Genomic DNA, 20,057 nt, shown 5'->3' with positions numbered 1-20,057 from the left:
AAAACACAGACGGTTTGAATGTGTTGATGATATTAGAGATCGGATGTATTGAAACGCCTACATTCTCTGCGAATGTATGTTGGACCATGCCATTTTTGTGGTAAACATTGTCACAGCTGTCTTGTGAATAACTGAGGATACTCCTTTTTAACCCAATCGTGATACTGTTTCCAATAAGGCTATTTACCCATGGAATGCAACAAAGCCTATTTTTTAATTTATGTATCTTTATGCTGTCCCGTTTTATATAGTCTGTCTTTGTAATGTAATATGTCATTTGTTTATTTGTTTGTTTCATGATGTTGTGTTATACTAGTTTTATGTCTGGTGAAAAATGCAAAATATAGTAGCTGGCTAGTTAATGAGCTAAATTGATAAATGGATATCTTTGTATTGTATTCAATTAAATACAAGTTCTATTTTTTTATTTACAGTTTATACATTGTCTCCACTATATTGAAATGAGCGCTCATGAACAAATATTCGCTTTGGAGGAAAATGGTATCAACCATCAAACAGCCTTTGTAAATTTAACTTTGTTAAACATTAACAAGTGTAAAACATACTTTCAATGTTATTATTATGCCAATTAGTATTTAATCATCAAAATTAATGTATTTTTTTTCCTGCCTGATTTTCTTTATTTGATAAATTGCAATTTGTCAATTAGTCAGCCTTACATAGTAGCCTATCTGTCATCTAGCATACTCTGTTTATTTATATAATAAGGATATTGTATGCTGACTGGTAACTCATAACAGAAAATATGTGACTTGAATTTGCTTTTGTAATTCCAGCAAATCCATTTGCAACCACTGCAGACATTGTGGGAGACATTCTTTTCTAACGGTTTCATTGGATTGCTGGGGTTTGAGTGAAATTTCAGGAAATGCTCAGATATATTGCCATATTACCCAATAAGACACAGTGGTGACCTGGTTCAGTAAATACGCAGTCACCCGTCTGTCTGCTTGTGGGGTGGAGGGAGAGGGCACGCTGTAGTGAGGGAGAATCTTTAAATTGCTTGCCAGTTTACATGTCAAACTCAGATGGGTTTTTGTCGGGATTTAACATACTGTACAATAATTGTCAAAAGCATTACATTATATACTGTACATTGTATACAGCATCCCATTCTAATCATTGTAGCCGCAGCTCTGTACTCACTTTAACCACTGTCTGCTTGATACTTTGCACATTGTCTCACAGTTGTTCTTGAGAGGTACCACTTTCATTCAGGAATTTGATTCGATTGGATTAGATTAGCCATTATACTGATTTTGGAGCAACAAGTGGGCACAGCAGGGAAAAAGCTGGAAAATATTGGTGGTGATTATCATCTACCACTACAGGGAGGAGCGCTTTGGAGTGTACATCCGGAAAACCGCCAAAGAAGGGGCCTGCGAAAACTGTGGAAAAAGGCCTCTGATGCAGAGAAAGAAGGTCTCATGCTGCTCCAGGGGGACATCAAATGCCGGTTGGCAACCTTACAAAGGGCAGAAAACTTGAGAAAACTTCGCAAGAACAAGGAACACACAAGAACACGGTTCTATAAAAACCCCTTCAAGTTTGTCAAAGACCTCTTCGCTAAGGACAAAAGCGGAATCCTGAAAACCTCAAAGCAGGAACTTGAAAAGCATGTGGAAAAGGTCCACCAGGACACAAAAAGGCATAAAAAAACAGCTATCCCACATGACATCCCCCCTATTGAGCCACCAGAATTCAACCTCGAGACTGGCCCTCCAAAATGGAAGGAAGTGGACAATACAGTACGGCGTGCAAGATCAGCATCAGGCCCGGGGTCAAATGGCGTTCCATATAAGCTCTACAATAACGCACCAGATGTTCTGCGCTATCTTTGGAGGCTCACGGAGGCTGTACGATTTCATCCCTGGCCTTTACAATGGCCATGGAGGTATTCATCAGGGCCTCAAGGTGGGTGGTGGGGGGTGATCGAACCAGGAATGGGATCCACCTCTCACCTATCCGGGCATACATGGATGACATGACCAACTTGACCACTACTGCAGCTTTCACCAGGCGGCTACTTGGAAAACTGCAGGAAAATATCGAATGGGCCCGGATGAAAATCAAGCCGAACAAGTCACGCAGCATCTCAATAGTCAAGGCAGAGCTAAAAAACACGACGTTCTGCATTGGTGATGACCCATTAGCAACGGTGTCTGAAGAACCGGTCCAAAGCCTGGGCAAGTGGTACAAAGCAAGCCTAAGAGACAAAATCAAGTGCAGCAACTAAAGCAGGACATCAGCAAAAGTCTGGAAAACATCAACAACACTCCACTCCAAGCTCAAGCTCTGGTGTCTGCAGTTTGGACTTCTCCCTCGGGTAATGTGGCCACTCACAGTCTATGAGGTCCCACTCTCAACAGTGGAGAAGATGGAGCGAGCCATCACTAGATATGTGAAACGATGGCTTGGTGTTCCACGCTGTCTGTCCAACATCAGCCTCTATGGCAAAGGTCCTTGAGGTCCTTGAGCTTCTAATCACAAGCCTCACCGAAGAGTACAAGTGCTCTAAAGTGAGACTTCAAACAACTCTTACAGACTCCAGAGACCGGAAGGTCAGTCAAGCTGCACCACCCCTATCAACTGGACGGAAATGGACGCCATCCATTTGGCCTTACAAACAAACCATCTTGGCGTAAGGCCTCAACATCGGAAAGAAGGAAAAGGATGATGGAAGAGGTGCGCTGCCAAGAGGAAGCTGAAAGAACTGCAAAGGCTGTCTCTCTTGCCAAACAGGGACAATGGATGAAGTGGGAAGGCCTGGAGAAGAGAAAGCTCAGCTGGAGGGATCTCTAGGAAATGGAGGCAAGCAACATCAGCTTCATCATAAGAGCTATCAATGATGTACTCCCATCTCCAAAAAACCTCCACCAATGGTATGGCAAAGATCCAACCTGTGACCTCTGTCGAACTCCAGGCACTCTCAAACACATCCTGACCGGTTGTAAGACCAGCCTCACACAAGGCCGCTACACCTGGAGGCACAACCAGGTCCTGAAGAGTTTGGCTGTTGTCCTGGAGAGCAAGAGGAATACCATCAACTCCTTGCCAGTGAGAGCCACCACTTCCAGCACAGCACCATTGACTTTCATCCGAGAGGGACAGAAAAAGCCCAACCATCCTCCTGCCAAACCAGAAGTTGTCACTCAAGGCTGTCTACATCACAGAACTCACAGTCCCATGGGAAAACTCGGTTGAAGAGGCCTATGAGCTCAAGAAGCTGCGCTACACAGAACTCGCAGTGGATGCGCAACAGCGAGGATGGAAACCCAAGGTATATCCAATTGAAGTTGGATGCAGAGGGTTTGTGGCTTCCTCCATCAGGCTGCTAAAAGACTTGGGTATTCGGACAGTCTCTGCGGCACACAGTTAGATCAGTCTCTGAAGCGGCAGAAAGAAGCAGCCAGTGGATCTGGATGAAGAGGAAGGACCCTTGTTGGGCTCATAGAACAGCAACTTAAAGGACAACCGACATCATTTTTTTTCTCATCAGAAAAACGTTTTATAGCATCTAATATACCCAAAACACGCAGTATGATATTTTTAGTCAAATACAAAACACCAATAAAAATGACCTAAAGTGTCCAAAAACTATTTCAAATTGAAGTGGCCATTTTCAGAAGGTCCCGCCCCCTTGTTCGTAGTGTCAACCCAAGACACCTTGCCTTGCTGGAGAATCAAAACAACGGCTTTATAATAATAATAATACATTTTATTTCAAGCGCCTTTCAAAACACCCAAGGACACTTTACAATAAAAACAATAGAACACAGCACATAACAATAAAACCATAAGTAAAATGATAAATAATAAAATAGCAGAGAGAATTATACATTGAAAGCAATTTTAAACAAATGGGTTTTGAGATGAGCCTTGAAAATAGGGAGGGAGTCAATATTACGGATGTTGGGTGGGAGTGAATTCCAGAGTTTGGGAGCAGAGCGGCTGAAAGCTCTGCATCCCATCGTGGTGAGACGGGCAGAGGGCACATAGAGGTGAAGGGAGGATGAGGATCTGAGGGACCGAGAGGGAACAGAGATTTGAAGCAGGTCAGAAAGATAGGGAGGAGCAAGGTTATGGATGGCTTTGAAAGTAAACAGAAGTATTTTGAATTCGATACGATGTTTAACCGGTAGCCAGTGGAGTTGCTGGAGTACAGGGGTGATGTGGTGAAAGGAGGGGGTTTTGGTGATGATCCGGGCTGAAGAATTTTGGACGAGTTGGAGTTTATGGAGAAATTTCTGATTGACACCGAAGAGAAGTGCGTTGCAATAATCGATGCGGGAGGTGACAAGACTGTGGATAAGGATAGCAGCGGAGTGAGGGGTGAGCGAGGGACGGAGACGGTTAATATTACGGAGGTGGAAATAAGCAGACCGAGTAATGTTATTAATATGGGAGTGAAAGGAAAGTGAGCTATCGAGGATGACACCCAGACTCTTGACCTGAGGGGAGGGGGACACGGTAGAACTGTCAATGGTGAGGGAGAAACTGTTAGTTTTGTGGAGGGTGGATTTGGTACCGACAAGAAGAAGTTCAGTTTTTTCACTGTTGAGCTTGAGAAAGTTATGGGAAAGCCAGGATTTAATTTCTGAGAGGCAACAAGAGAGGGATGAAGGTGGAAGAGAAGCGTCGGGTTTGCTGGAGAGGTAGAGTTGGGTGTCATCCGCGAAGCAGTGAAAGTGAATGCCAAACTTACGGAAAATATTGCCAAGAGGAAGTAGGTAGATAATAAAGAGAATTGGCCCCAGGACAGACCCTTGAGGCACACCAGAGGACACCGGAGAGGACCGTGAGGTGAACGAGTTGATTTGGATGAATTGTGCGCGATCAGAGAGATAGGAGTGAAACCAGCGGAGTGGGATGTGGGTGATGCCTAGGGTGGAAAGTCTGTCGAGAAGGATAGGGTGGGAAATGGTGTCAAAAGCTGAGGTCAGGTCGAGAAGAATGAGGATGGAGAGTGAACCGGCATCGGCTGCCATAAAAAGATCATTCGTGATTTTTATGAGAGCCGATTCAGTACTGTGGCGGGGGCGGAAACCAGACTGGAATTGTTCGTAGAGGTTATTGTGAGTGAGGTGTGAGTGAAGCTGGGAAACAACTGTCTTTTCAAGAATTTTGGCGATGAATGGAAGGTGGGAAATTGGACGTAGGTTATTGAAATCGTTTGGGTCTGAGCCAGGTTTTTTCAAGATTGGAGTGACAGCTGCGGTTTTGAGTGGGATAGGAACAATTCCAGTTGATAATGAGGAGTGAATAATAGTAGAAATAAATGGGAGAAGAGAGGGTAGGCAGGACTTGATAAGGATAGTGGGGAGGGGGTCGAGTTGACAGGAGGAGTTCTTGGATTTAGTGATAATGTCTGAGATTATAGAGGGATGGGGGAGTGCAAAAGCGGAAAAAAGTTTGGAAGGAGTAGAAAGGCTGGGAGAAGGGGGGCGGACAGAGGACCCGAGGTGCTGATGGATTTTGTTGATCTTTTCGCTAAAAAACATCAGCAGAGTGTTGCATGTCTCAGAGGAATAAAAGTGTGAGGGGAGAGAAATAGGAGATTGTGTGATTTTGTGATAGAGGGAAAAGAGGGCCCGTGAGTTACCAGAATTTGAATCAATGAGTCCAGAGTAATAAAGCGATTTTGCGCGTGAGATAGAGTCCTTATAAAGGGTAAGGTGAGTTGCATACATGTCCTTGTGGATAGTGAGCCCGGACTTTCTGTAAAGTCTTTCAAGTTGGCGAGTCTTTGTCTTGATGGAGCGGAGATGGGGGGTGAACCAGGGTGCAGGTCGGGTAAATTGAACAGACCGGGACTTTACAGGAGCAAGGGCGTTGAGGGTGTTCGTGAGGTCCGCGTTGTACCGGGAGACAAGTTCATCAGGAGAAGAGTTGTGGTCCAGAGTCAGGGTGGCAATCATCTCAGCAAGGGTGGCAACGTTGATGTCCTTGATGTTGCGATATGTGATGACACGGGGTGGTTTGGGGAGAGAGAGAGTGATGGAAACATTGAATGAAACCAGGAAATGGTCTGTTATAGGGATTTCATCAGCTGTGCAATTCTCAGGGGTAAGGCCAGACATGCAGATGAGGTCCAGGGTGTGGCCTTTTATGTGGGTGGGAAAATCCGAGAATTGGTGCAGACCAAGGCTGTCGAGTGAGGAGGTGAAGTCTTTAGTGAGGGGAAGAGTGGAATTGTCCATGTGGATGTTGAAGTCTCCGAGAATAATTACATTCGGTGACAGGGTGGAGAGGTGTGTGAGGACCTCAGAGAATTCTTTTAGAAAGTCACAATGTGGTTTTGGTGCACGGTATACAGTGGCTATGATGGTGGGTGAGGGTCCAGAAATTTTACACGCAAGACATTCAAAAGATTGGGTTTCCTGGATAGAAACTTGAAGGATTCTCCAGTTCTTGCGGTAAAGTATCGCAAGTCGACCTCCGCGGCCTGAGAGGCGGGGCTTAGCAATGTAAACAAAGCCTGGTGGAGTTGCGCCATTGAGCTCGGAGAAGTCTCCCGCCGTTTGCCAAGTCTCAGTTATACAAAAAAAGTCAAGCTTACGGTCAATTAGAATGTCTTGGATAAGACACCCCTTTCCCGTAAGCGAGCGGACGTTGAGGAGGCCGAAGTTGAAGCTGGTGGCGTCCCCACGACGAGGCGCATTAGCCGACCTAGCCAGGCCGGCTAACATACGGTGGTCGATCGTGCGGCTACTCCCTCTGCGCGGCTGGCGGACGGATGACCACAGAGAGGTGATATCCTTGGAGCCATCGAGGTGAAAGCCTCGACGTGATCCGCGGTGGATATACCTCCGTGAAGGGCGACGAGCGATTTCCGGAAACCGGAGAATCGCCGGTGGCACGCTCGTCCATCGGGAGCGGAACTTCAGCAGCTCCGCCGCCGAGTACTGTAGCCGCCCAACAGGTCGATGGAGAAGCGCCATGATATTCACCAGCAACACCCAGAGGGAGGCAGCGGCCAGGTAGCCCTCGACAGCGGGAACAGGTGGGTGGAGATGATAACGCGGCTTCGTCAGTGATCCGGATAAGCGACCGGAATCATGAGATGGATCGATAGCCAACGTTCGTTTGGTGACTGTCTGGTAATTCCAGAGGTTCGTGAACCATAAAAAAGCTAAAAAGAGGTTTAAAAGGCTAAAAGAAGGTAAAAAACAGGTAAAAAAACATTACGCGGGAAAGCAGCGGCAGCCAAAGCGCGCCAGCGTCCGCTCGTCCCGGAAGTATCCCCAAGGATACAGTTCAGTTCCTTTTAGATTCCTTTAGATTTGGAAAAGATGCTTCCTGGGTACTCATCCAGTTATGACTATGATTCAAATAGTTCTGAAGAGGAAAGCATCCATGTTTGCAATCGATTAAAGAATTTATTCCGGTCATTTTGATGCATCTGGAATGAAATGTAGTGACAAACTCTTTAGTACTCACAGTACCCAAAAAAAGGCAGAAGAGGGCGACAAAGCTCCGAATAAATTGTCTCCTGAGACATTTTGTAAGCGAACATCAAATCCACTGCAGAAGTCTTGGCGCAACACACAACGATTCACCATCGCGTTATTTATGTTTTCCTTCTAATTTCGCCATCAACACGGATCAATCCGAAGTTTTCAGACCAAACAAAGTACCGCAAAAGGCATTGAGGTGATGCAAGGTATGTCCTTTCTCGGTGAGGGGTGTTCCTTCAGTGACGTAGGGTGAGGACTCGTCACCAACTCAAAAACAAGACTTCCGGAATATTTAGCGCGAGTCTTAAAACATAAAATAAAGCTATATGCGGTGGAATCTTTGTAAAATACGCTCAGTAGAAGTCATTTGAAGCGATTTTACAAATTATGGACACAACTTTTCCGGAGACGTCGGTTGTCCTTTAAGACACGACACCCCCCACCCCGCCCCCACCTGCTTCTCAACATCTGTTTGGGCATGGGACACAAGCGCGGGCGTGATCAACCTGTCGCGGGCCACCACCGATGAGGGTGTCTAATGATGAAAGGCCGAAACACCCAATGATTCTTTGGCACACGACTGACAATGTGTCCCAAATTCACAACCTTCCCATCCCTGAGGCACAACACCCACACCACGCTCAACATCAATCTCATGTGAGGACCATCCATTGGCACAAACGGACAGAACAACATCACGTCCAGTGTTTCATGATTCTTCATTTGTCATGTCTTTTTTATTATGATACTATTGCAGCATGTTCTACCGGAGACAAATTCGTTGTGTGTTCGACATTTTTGACTAATAAAGATGATTCTGATTCTGATTGTGCAGCTACTCTATATATTCATGAACAAATGTAGATAACCCCCCACCATCCCAACCTAAACACAACCTTTTTTGGTATCTTGACTATTTTTCCACTTCTGCAAATAATTGATTTAAATGACTGGTTGCTTTTGGCATTTAGGAATCATATATTTTTTTAAATAGAATTAAAAAAATAACAGTTGATTCTACTCACATTCATCACGGTATGTTTGATGCCACTTTTTGTTGCACCTTCATGCCAAATATGCAAAGTAGAATAAGGCCATGGTCGTGTTTTTAGTGGGTTTTGTGACTAAATATTTTAGATTAGAATTTACAAGGTTACTCTCAGCCTCCAGATGATGCACATTCTAATCATGCTGTCACAATTGTATTATAAGAGAGTTGTGGTTTAGTCACGTAAAACATCATCTCGTACAGACTACTTTGGACTGCTGTATATTAAAAATAATATATTCAAACTTTTATATATATTCAAATCCTAACTAAAACCCATGCATGTTTACTCACTGTGGAGCAACACATGAAGACAATAATGAAGGACCCGAGGACGCCTCCAATTCCAACCATCCAGGTCATGCGCAAGAAGAGGATCACACCAAAAATATTCTGAATGCATGGCAAGTAAACACCCATCAACGTTCCCAGTTGTGGAGCCTGACCAACACAAAATGTAAAAAGTAAATGTTTAATTATGATCAAATATCCAAGAATTTCTTGACTTCCAATTTTAGAAATTGAGATTTGCCTTTATTGTAAAGTGCTTCCCATTCACTTCCCTACCTTGATGTTTTTTTTTGATGGGCGTGCACCCTCTTCGTTGTTCTCAGCCTCCTCATGTTCTTTGCTCCCTGTTGGGAGGTTGGAGTAGTTGGCAAGGCTGCTGAGCAAAGAGGATACCATAGGACTGGTGTCCATCTCCTCCTGCAAGTGTATATGCACCCATAGACACACACACACACACACCCACACACACACACACACACACACACACACACACACACACACACACACACACACACACACACACACACACACACACACACACACACACACACACACACACATTGTTATCATTTTATATTTTCAAAGTTCTCATTGAGGAGTAAAAAAAATCTCTCTGACCTCAAACAGGGCCATGTTCTTGCCATCATACTGCTGGCTCTTCTCCACATCACTCGAGGCACAGCTGTTGATGAAAGGACTGCTCTCCTTGGGGTTTCCATCACCTGACACACCAATCAAGTTCCAAAAATGTGTTTACATGTAGGAATTTTAATCTTTATATGACTGAATTTGTTTGTCAGTGTACAGATTTGCTCAGGTTGGTGGTCTAGAAGCCTTTCATCGCAAAGGTTGAATGATCTCAAGTGATTCGTCGGCTGTGAAAGAAGGCTGGCTGGCTCACACTCTGACACTATTTGCACTACTTGAGTTGATTTTATTTGCTATAGTTGACCTTATATTTTATCATTCTTTTTTTATATCATATCTCAGTGTGGAAATCTGACTAGATATTATCTCATTCATTGCCAGACGATGTGCAAAAATGTTTCCACTCCAGTGGCAGTTTTTTTGTTGTCATTTCACTCAAATTGCAGGACACACAGAATATTGAGTTGTAGGACTACATAAACATTCAATACAGCGTTAGAAACATTAGACTCTCTTTTTTCATCCATGAAAAAAAGAGTTAATTCCCAAGTTAAATGGGTCTGGAGTTAGATGAGCTTGAAATGGGGTATACATACATACATATTGATTTATATAGCACTTTAACAACAGCGAAGCTGTAACAAAGCGCTAACATGGACAAAAGGCACATGCTTCCCCGTCATGGAAGGGAAAAAACATTGCCAGAGGTCTGACCAGGCTTTATCGGCACCCCCGCAAGAAAAACCAAAACCCAAACAAATTCAGGAATGACGCTCAACATCACACTTTTCAATTCCCGAATAAATTCGAGAATGGCAGCGAATGAGTTGTTATAGGTTGTATTTTGTGTATTTGTACATAATGTGTGTGTGTTTGTGTGAGTGTGTTTGTGTATATTTGTTTGTGTGTATCCTCCAGTTGGATCTTTGTTTGACGCACAAAGGCCATTGATATATTTTTTTATTTAATCATTTTTTTAACTCAATTATCTCCTGAAGTGCCTTCTTCAAGTACCCACTGTCATAATCATACTGTAAGCCCTGAAAGTCGATTCTGAATAATACTTGTTACAGATAGTATGTATAACATTAATTATGAAATGATACTGCATCCTGAAACTTGAAATGTGATGTGCAGATTTGTCCCCTCCATGTGACGAGGTTATTACAAAATGGACAGTTTACTCTAGCTTTTAAAAGCTTAATAATATGTCAAAGGGGATTATCTCGCAGCTGCTGGACGGAGGCTAAATTCAACATCTGCGTGTGAGCAAAATGCACCAATCAGCTGCTTAAGTGAGAGAGTGAACTTGAATTACATCAATTACATCAGCCCCACAATTACCTACTCTATTTTCACCTCACCCTTCCTGTAAATGAAGATTTGTATTAATACCATTGAGTGTCCTTTATGCGGAGTTGACACTGATTTATGAGGCTTTCTGTCATGGTCAATTACATAGAGTGAAACTGGATTATTATGTCTTTTGGCAGTGGTTAGTGCAAAGTTGTCTCAGTTTGAAACACACTTCTGAAATATCAAGTTTGCTTCAATTATCTGAGGTATCAAATCACCCCAAGCACCATAATGTTGATCCCTGGTGTCTCTGAATACTGGTCTGAATGATTTAACTGACTGGCTACTGGGACATAGTGTCTGCATTTCACCCTCAGATGGGATCAGTTTCAACCTTGAAGAGGGTCAGATTACATTAAATTTGGCCTTGGCCGCTGACAGCATCGTGAAAAACGGAGGAATTGAAAACATTTGGTGCATAAATTTGCCCTCTGGCTATCACTTGATTGATCAAAACTTAAATGTAACATTTCCAGTGATTATTATTTAAATTCAGGTATCTTGAAATTTCCTGGGCATTCCGATGCCCTCAGATGCCTATTTTGTTGACGACAAACAAATTCGTTTAGGAGTCAGAACAGTGGCGGACAACCACCAGTCTGCACTCCGTGTGCTTCACAGTCCATTAGATTGGCTGACTGACGATAGACGCGCTGGTTAACTGGTGAAATTTACTGATGAAACGACTGACATTTACAGTTTGATTCGGCATGAAATAATGACGGAATGACAATGATGGATGGGTACCCAGACCAATGATGAAAGACAACTGACGGACCAGCAAGAGTTTTTAAATGGCTCACATCTGGAATTTTGTCAGTCATAAAATCAGTTGTTTTGACCAAGCCCAGATAGATGAATGAATGAATGAAGTTATAAAGAAACAACAGCCATATATTTTGGAGATTATGATCAACCCAAAGACTGTATTATTTTCCTGTTTTAGAAAACCTTTTTCCATCATCCTTTCAACCTGTACCCTATATATGATCTTGTCATTCATAATAACATGCATCAACAAAGTTTTGAGGCGCTTCAACCGCAAGTCTTTTAATTTGCCTGAAAAATTAAACAAATAATTATCAGCAAATATCCATCTGTCCATTTTCTATTCTATTTATCCTGTGACAGAGAACCGGAGTCATCTCAGAGGATTTCAAGCAAAACACCTGAAACTGGTCTCCAGTCAATCCAAAGACATATCTAGACAGCTTCCCCTACACTGAGTATGAACTCAAATCATGCATAAGTAATGCGAGTCTATCATTGCACCATCAATGACATTCAACAACTAACACAAATCATTCCACATTTTCATTAGTGAAAATTCCATCGACGAGGTTTTGAAAAATTATTCACAAAAAAATAATTTCCTACATCAACAAGTCGATCGTGAGGTTCTTCAAGAGAGACAATACATTTTTGCAATGGAAAACACTGAATGTCAGCATTTACAATACTACAACTTCAGTGACACATACCGGCCTCATAAACGCAAGTGACAACATTGAAGTAAAAACACGATTTCTGGCTCACGATGACAAGATAAACATTGTAAATGTGATTTTTTTTACAGCCATGGAGCTAATCCACATCCAGCCTTAATTTGAGACAAATCTACAGGAATTTTGCACAGAAATTAATTTCATTGTTTCAATAAAATAACCAATGTTTTACAGTCATGTATTGTGTTAATACTACATCTCAGATGGGGAAAAATGTCTCGGAGCAAAAGGCTAGGCCTGCATCACTAAGAAGATGGACTGTCAAGCAAAAAAGCATCAAATTCCCGTCACTGAACTGTCAAAAAATGTGTTGACTACTGATCCAGCATAATGCACATTTTAATCCATAATACAGAAAATGAATTGGATTTGTATAAATGAAGAGAATATGTCAAAACCACTGTAATCCAACATTGACATTCTGACCTACACTCGCTTTCTATAGATTAAAATCACAACGTGACACACTCTGCATTCAAGTGGACGCATTGAAGAAGCACTAAATGAGGATTACTGGCCATTATTGACAAGATTTATCCTTGCAATGCTCCCTGATGAAGCACCACCTTGGCTATTCTTCACATTCCTGAGGTACACCCCTGAGGGCAAAATACCAGGAGAGATGGGGGGGGGGGGGGGGAGCTCTTATACATTTGTCATCCTTTTATAAGAGACCTCCATCTATATCTTGATCGCTGTGGTCCAAACTGAATATTGATGAAAAATTACATTGACATAATTTGCCATTTGATGGTGCCTTAAGAAATTTGCCTTGTTACTTGACTTGAAACTAAAAAAAAAAACAAATAAAAACAAACAAACAAACAAACAAACAAAACAGCAAAAAAAAACATCTTTAACCAAATGAAAAACCCCAAAATTGTCAGTCTAGTCCACACAGAGGGTTCAAATCCATTTCTTAAACGTTATCATACTGGGACACAGATGCTACTGGCATTTGTTAGCTAGCTCCTCTTTTATTTATAGATGCTTCATGTAAAAAAGAGGGCACAGAAAATGCTTACGAATGAATGACTCTCTGTGTCTTTGTGTTGTCATATTTGTTATTTATTTATTTTTCTTTTGACTTCACGATGGCGCCGCGAGCAGCATGTATTTTTTATTTCTACTTCTTTCATTCCTTTCATCTTCCTTTCATAACTTTGCTGCTGTGAGATGTAAATTTCTCCACTGTGAGACTAATAAAGGTAAACCCAATCCATTCCAATGAAGCTAAATTGACATTGCTAAGGAAAATATATGTTGTTGAATCAAATACACAACATGTAATTCTCTCTGTTGTATGTTTTGACAGTTAATTTGAACTGTGAGCGGTGACAAAGAGCTTGAAGCTTCTTTTTTTGAAGACATTCGTCAAAGTGCTTGTTGTGAAGTGATATGAATGGCCAAGCAATGTCTAAGTCAGTTGATTTGCACCTCAAGGCAACACTGTTAAATACATTTTAATTCCAACAACTTCAAAGGGAACCACAATGTCTTATTAAATTAGGTGTTTAACCTCTCCTGAGTTGAGAGGGAAGAAATTTCAATGATCTTTATGTTGCACAGAGAGCACATTTGACAACAAAGTTGACTTGAACTCGAATTATAGATTCTAAAAACCTTTGAGCCATCCATATGAGTATGGTTTTTGCTTCTTTGAATGTTGCTGTGCCAATGACCATTTTGTGTTTGGGAGCCTTTTACTGAGCGAGTTGATTGTTCTGTAGCCACAAAGGGACATAAGTCTTCTTGTGCCAGTCCCAAGCCCGGATAAATACAGAGGGTTGTGTCAGGAAGGGCATCCGATGTAAAAGCTTGGCCAAAACCAACATGCGGATCAAACCTCTGAAGATGGAGGACACTGATTCGCTGTGGCGACCCCTTGAAGGGAAAAGCTGAAAAGAAAAGAAGTACTGTACAGTACAAATTTCTGTTGACTGAAAATGACATCACAGTTGCTCAGGGTTTAGGTAGTGAGCAATCACAGCACACCGGTTTCCTGAAGCGATTTACTGTAGCCCATATTCCACAATATTAGAATGGCATGTTTAGGCTCATGGAGCCTAAAAGTGTATTACTGGGAGGACATTTTTTTGGGTTGACTTTGCCTTTAACGTGTGGGCAATCAGGGAAATGGTTTCCCTTTCACATGCCTGTGGATAGGCTTGTGACATCTGGCGAGTGGATTAGATCATCACAGCTGCCTGTGTACTGGATGTTTCAAGTCCAGGCAGGAGCAGCTTCTATTTAAACCACCTTCAAAGAAAAAAAAAACTTCAAGATTGTTGGACACAGACTGACAGTTTTACCTTCAATTTTAGAGGAATCAATGTTTCCCTTCTCGGGTCAATCAGAGTTGAATCCAGGGGAACTGTTCTATACCATCAAGGTCACTGAAGCACTTTTGTGTCATCATTTTTATCATCCAGCTCATAGACAAATGCAGCATTAGCTTATTCTGTGTGTGTCAAAATGTGTTCACCGCATACACTTGTAATATGTCAGGCAGTAACTTTCAATGTTTTGGATTTTCAATTAATTTTTCATTCGTAGTAGTGTCCATAAATGTGCGTCCCTTATATAACGGAGTCATAAAGCCTCACAGATGACCCTACATTAAGCACACATGGTGCCATTTTATGCTCTTATATAAACTGACCAATATTTGTTATCAAAATGACCTTTGCTCCTACCCACAAGCTGCTCCGGATGATTTTGAGGACTTTGAAGCTCTTTAAAAATCATCGATCCACTAACGTAAATATGTTAATCAACTCCAGCACTAATAGTGCAATAGCACGTTGCAACAAACGTTTCACTGAGGTTGGTTTTGTTTTTCGGATGCGCAATTTTTTTGAAGGGTGGGTTTTACAGTGGTGTTCAGTTTGCAACTACAATTATTTTTGTTTTAACATCCGCTCGCGAATCTCCGCTCCACGAGATTGAATTCAGCCACTTTGTTAACATTGAAGTGATTACAATGTACTTTGATGCATTGAAAAGTGCATTGATGATTCACCCATGATAATTTCCATTGTCAATACAAAACAATTTCAACTTAGTTTGACCTTGATGCATTAATGCTTTATGTTATGAATAATTTCCACTGGCCAATACATGATTGTTAAATGACATTTATATAAAAGAAAAAGACACAGAAAAAAAGTCAAGATAAATCATTTCATTAATATAGACTTCTTACTCAGTTGAATTAAAATTAAGAGAAGGGGCGTCAAAATATCAACTTGAATGTGGTTCTATTACTGTGCACACCTGCTATGTCCAAATTTAACCAATCACATTTAAACATGTTAAATGGGTGTTAGCGCATGCACACCATCATTTCAAGTGTGTTGGATTAACCCCAAATGAATTACAGTTATTCCAGTGGAATTTTCCTGACCTTTGTTTTCCCTAGTAAGCGGCCTCAATATTTGTGCACACATTAAAAAAAACTATATTGTATGGTGAGAACAGCACACATTAGAGCTGTATTTCCTCAGCCGGAAATGGGAGTGTAGGGATTGAACAGATCCAAATAGCGGTCAATGTTCGCACTCAAACTTTAAGACTTCATCAAGACCGCCGTTATTCTGATTTTGGGTAAAACATTTTGAGAGGAGTCATCTTTGTGTCTTTTTTTTCTACATCACACAAAATGTACGTGCAGTCTTTTGATATTCACTGTACCACAGTTATCTTGTTACGAGCATTCAAATCGATAATGTGGAATGTTGTTTTGTATCACAGGTGGATGTATGCTTTCGTCAATGTGTGATTGGATAGCAATGTCATTAAAGGGAAAGTTACAATCACATGAACTTGAATATTGGACAGCACATAGTTGAACCGTCGTTGATTCAGCAATGCCAAATTGCTCACTTAACCTTAGAGTCACTCCACTCTATCTGATTGATAGCAATTATTCACCGGTGAGCACATGGCCTCTCGTGAGACATATTGAGGCTTGTTATCTTGCTTCTTTTACTCAGAAATGTATGCGATAATCAAGTGTGATCTCCCTTCCGGGATTCAATCCATTGCATGCCAAAGCACCTGGTGTGATGTGCTTCAACTCATGACTTGGTCATTGGCCACTTAACAAAAACAAATATAAATAAAATTTACTATCTCACCTCCTCAATTTTTTCATAAGATGTGGTCAAAATGAGGGGGAGACCCAATGTTCTCCTATGTGAAGCATAGAAGCATGTGGGGACTTTGTTAGAATTTTAATTGACAAAATATCAGAAATTTCACAATACTTAAGAACTACAGTTATTAAAATAACACAATTGCCTCACAGCTTTCTGTTAAAGCTGATCAACAAACAGGCTTTGGGTGGTCATGTTAACGCCGCACAGGAAGGCCACAGCTTTGATATAAAATCACAATATCAAAGCTCTGAGATGTCTGTGCTAACTACCCTTTCGGAAATTGTTTGATTGAGTGATTTAAAATCGAGCATTCTTTTCTTTTCCTTTGGGATTTTCCCTTCAAGTGGTCGCCACAGCGAATAAGTGTCCTCAATCTTCAGAGGTTTGATTCGATGTTTGTTTTGGCCAAGCTTTTACGTCGGATGCCCTTCCTGACACAACCCTCTGTATTTATCTGGGCTCGGGACCGGCACAATAAGACACTGGCTTGTGTCCCCTTGTGGCTACAGAACAAGCAACTCGATGAACATTTGATGACAATGCATTATGTTTTGAATAAATTGCTTTTGGGTACAAATGTCTGTAATGAAAGGCTTTGTATTTCAAGTTATGTCTTTTGCATCTGGCAAGACAGTTTTACTGGTGAGATGAATGATATTTCGTTTTTTTTCCTTTGACATAGACGATTTATTAAAAAGCTAAACCACTGCTGGATCAAACTGACCCCAAAACTAATCAGCAAGGAAAATATGCGGTTGCAAAGAAGACAGATCCTCCTCTGAAAGTTTGCCACTCTACACCGCTGCCTGTCGTTCTCAAGCCACAAAGGCAACCACAGCATCCTTACTCATTTTACTTAGAACATGTGCACACTCTCATCAGCCTCACACTCTCACTCCCCTCACTCACCCTGGTTGTTCGGGCTTCCCTCTCCTTCCTCACAATCTGTTGTCACGTTGTTAAGCATCCTCTTCTTCTTTTCAAACTATCAATTCGGCTTGCGGGCGCGGCAATTTATTCCGCGCTTAAAGTGACGATCAGGTATGTATCCCCCTTTACGTACCGTTGAGCAGGACGGTTGAGGGGCAGTGGGATCAACGTGGGGAGAGTTGGCCAGCTAGATGACATGTGCGCTCTCTCTGTTCCCGTGCGCCACTTGCCCTCGAGTCAGTTTAAGCCCAAGCACTACATTCATGCATTCACAGCTGGTATTATCCCTCTCCCTCCCGCTCCCTCACGCACCATCATCCATGTCATCATTGTCAGGACGGGACGCTTAGAGAGCGGTATCAGACGGAGATTAGACTTCTCGTTTGATGTTCTTTTCAGACAGCAGAAAACATTCCATTTATTTTTTGCCTTTCTTATTTTTACCCCACCTCATGTCTCCCTCTTCATATTTGTGTGCACAACCTTGACCACTTGTCTGTCAGCAATGCTGCAGGCGATGGCTTTCATCTGTATGAGTCGTACACCAAAGAAGCTAGAAGCAATGGTGTTAGACTGGCCAAGTATGTCTCCAGACCTAAACCCAACAACGTATCAGTGGGGAAAGTTCATGCAGAACACACTGCAAGAAGAGGATTCTAATGGAATCATGTGACACTGCAGTGAACTGCATGCCCAAGACGGTTCAAGCCAATCGGGAAGAGAAGGATTCCAAAAGAGTGTATTGACACTTTGGTTCCAATTGGGATGTTTTACCACAGATATTTTTACGGTACAGTACATTAACACAAACAGTATACAGTGTAAATTCTAAACTTTACATTGTAATAAAATGTATTTTTTTTTCAAAATTGTCTCCCAAACAATAAAATATAAACAGATCATCTATATCAAGAATGTGCAATGTAAATGCCGAAGAGGGTTAGGGGGGCACAACTTTTTACCAGGAGCCACAAAGTCTTGCTAACCACATGGGGGGCAAAAATGCCATTTGAAATAAATAAATAAATAAATAAATAAATAAATAAATGACAATAAAAAACATGTGGGTGGGGGCACGGTGTGGGGGCGTGGGGTCATACAAGACAATGATGGCTTGTAGGCTTTCTTCAACCTTGTCTTCAAATTTGTCTTCTCACAATTAGTCAAAATACAAGAGACCTAAAAGATAAGCTTGATACAGAAGTGCATATTTTTCTTTTCTTATTACTTCACATATTTGTAATAGTGGTTTGTTGATCGTCAGAAGTGGCCCTGTAAGCCACCGGCCTCGTGATCAACACAGCACAGCCAAAACACACTGCACATTAAATGTATGAAAGATGAAAAACCCTAAGCCTTGTCACCATTAGCATTTATTTGTCTGTTACATCACGCTGAACTCCACAGCCATTTCTGTGGTGGTGAGATGATCTCTTAGTTTTGGCAGTTGTCCATGTTGACATTATCCCCGATGACCTCCCACCTTGGTGCTTCCTGATGTTCTCGGCATTATTAAGTCCTCTCGTTCCTCTGTGACAACATGAACACACCAGACTGCAGTAACACAAAGCTGATTCACGGCAACAACTTCAGTGGGAACGGGCTACAATTGGTCATTAGATCATGTGCATTTTAAGTTTAATCAGAATCAGAATCAGAATACCTTTATTCGTCCCGCAATGGGGAAATTTGCAGTCCACAGCAGCAATTGAAGAGGGATGGGGTTGGGGTGGGAGTGAAAGGATAGAAAACAAGATATTCTAAGCATAACAAAATAAAAATGTCAACTGTATACTGTGCAAATGTAGATGTGCAAAAACCGTTCTATAAACAAGACTGTACATAGTGCAGAATCAAGAAATACTTGAATTTCCACATTTTCATTGTCAAAAAAATATTTTTATGATTCAGTTACTGCTTTGGTGCATATCACATGAGAAATTAGGTAAAAAAGTGGATCTATTTTTTTTGATGTAGAATTTATGATGGAACACAAAGTCCACTTTCATAAAAAAACTGCAGAATTACACTCATATTTACTTTTAAACCGACGCGCTGACCATTCAACAAGTTGAAATTCAAAAAAAGGGTATCTAAAGGATTCATCTGTGATCTAATATATCAATTTATTTGAAAACTGATGAGAAGTCCATTTCACAGCAACTTTCTTTGGCAGATACCGCTGTCACGAACAGGGCTGGAGTGGAAGAACAAACGTCACCTTGCCACAATTGAAACATGCACTGTATTTGTAACTTTTCATCTCCCCTTCCAAGTATTTCGCTGTTTTCAATTTTGTTACACCCATGCACAGTTGAAGCCTTCCAGTTAGCACAGTGCAATGTACTGTGATCATCCTGGGAGGAAGCATTTTCAATCTTGAAACATTCCATTGGAATTGTACAAATAATCCAGTTCAAATATTTCATTCTTTTTTCACTCCTGCTTATCCCAACAACTCACCAGGGAAAGATTACTTTCCTGGAAAGACTTCAATGATAATGAACAAACTAACTTTTTTTCGAAACTTGAATCCAACAAATCTTTCATGGGAAGAATTTGGGGTGTCTTTTATTTTACATCCATCTATCCATCCATGCTCACCACTCAATCCAAATCCATACACCCACCCAACCCACCC

The 20,057-nt window shown here is 41.6% G+C and overlaps 1 protein-coding gene across 3 annotated transcripts in view; it reads right to left on the bottom strand.

Annotated features, from left to right (window-relative positions):
* The window catches only part of slc12a5b (solute carrier family 12 member 5b), a 37,844-nt gene extending 20,192 nt beyond the window's left edge, over positions 1 to 17,652 (bottom strand). For 2 of the 3 annotated variants that reach the window (XR_016115467.1, XM_088999837.1), the window contains exons 1-4: positions 17,396 to 17,652; positions 9,436 to 9,539; positions 9,094 to 9,234; positions 8,821 to 8,967 (exon numbers count right to left, since the gene is read on the bottom strand). Coding sequence is in view for 2 of the 3 variants with exons in the window: in XM_088999837.1 (XP_088855963.1) it covers positions 8,821 to 8,967; positions 9,094 to 9,234; positions 9,436 to 9,539; positions 17,396 to 17,453 (450 nt within the window). In the remaining variant the exon portion in view is untranslated. The remainder of the gene's footprint in view (positions 1 to 8,820; positions 8,968 to 9,093; positions 9,235 to 9,435; positions 9,540 to 17,395) is intronic. The other variant, XM_088999848.1, reaches the window with a different exon arrangement.
* Between the last annotated feature and the right edge of the window lie 2,405 nt (positions 17,653 to 20,057).

Source organism: Hippocampus bargibanti, linkage group LG01 (genome assembly GCF_051943395.1).
Source record: "Hippocampus bargibanti isolate YZ-2025 linkage group LG01, ASM5194339v1, whole genome shotgun sequence".
NCBI lineage: Eukaryota > Metazoa > Chordata > Actinopteri > Syngnathiformes > Syngnathidae > Hippocampus > Hippocampus bargibanti.
This window is presented reverse-complemented; position numbering and strand designations above follow the sequence as displayed.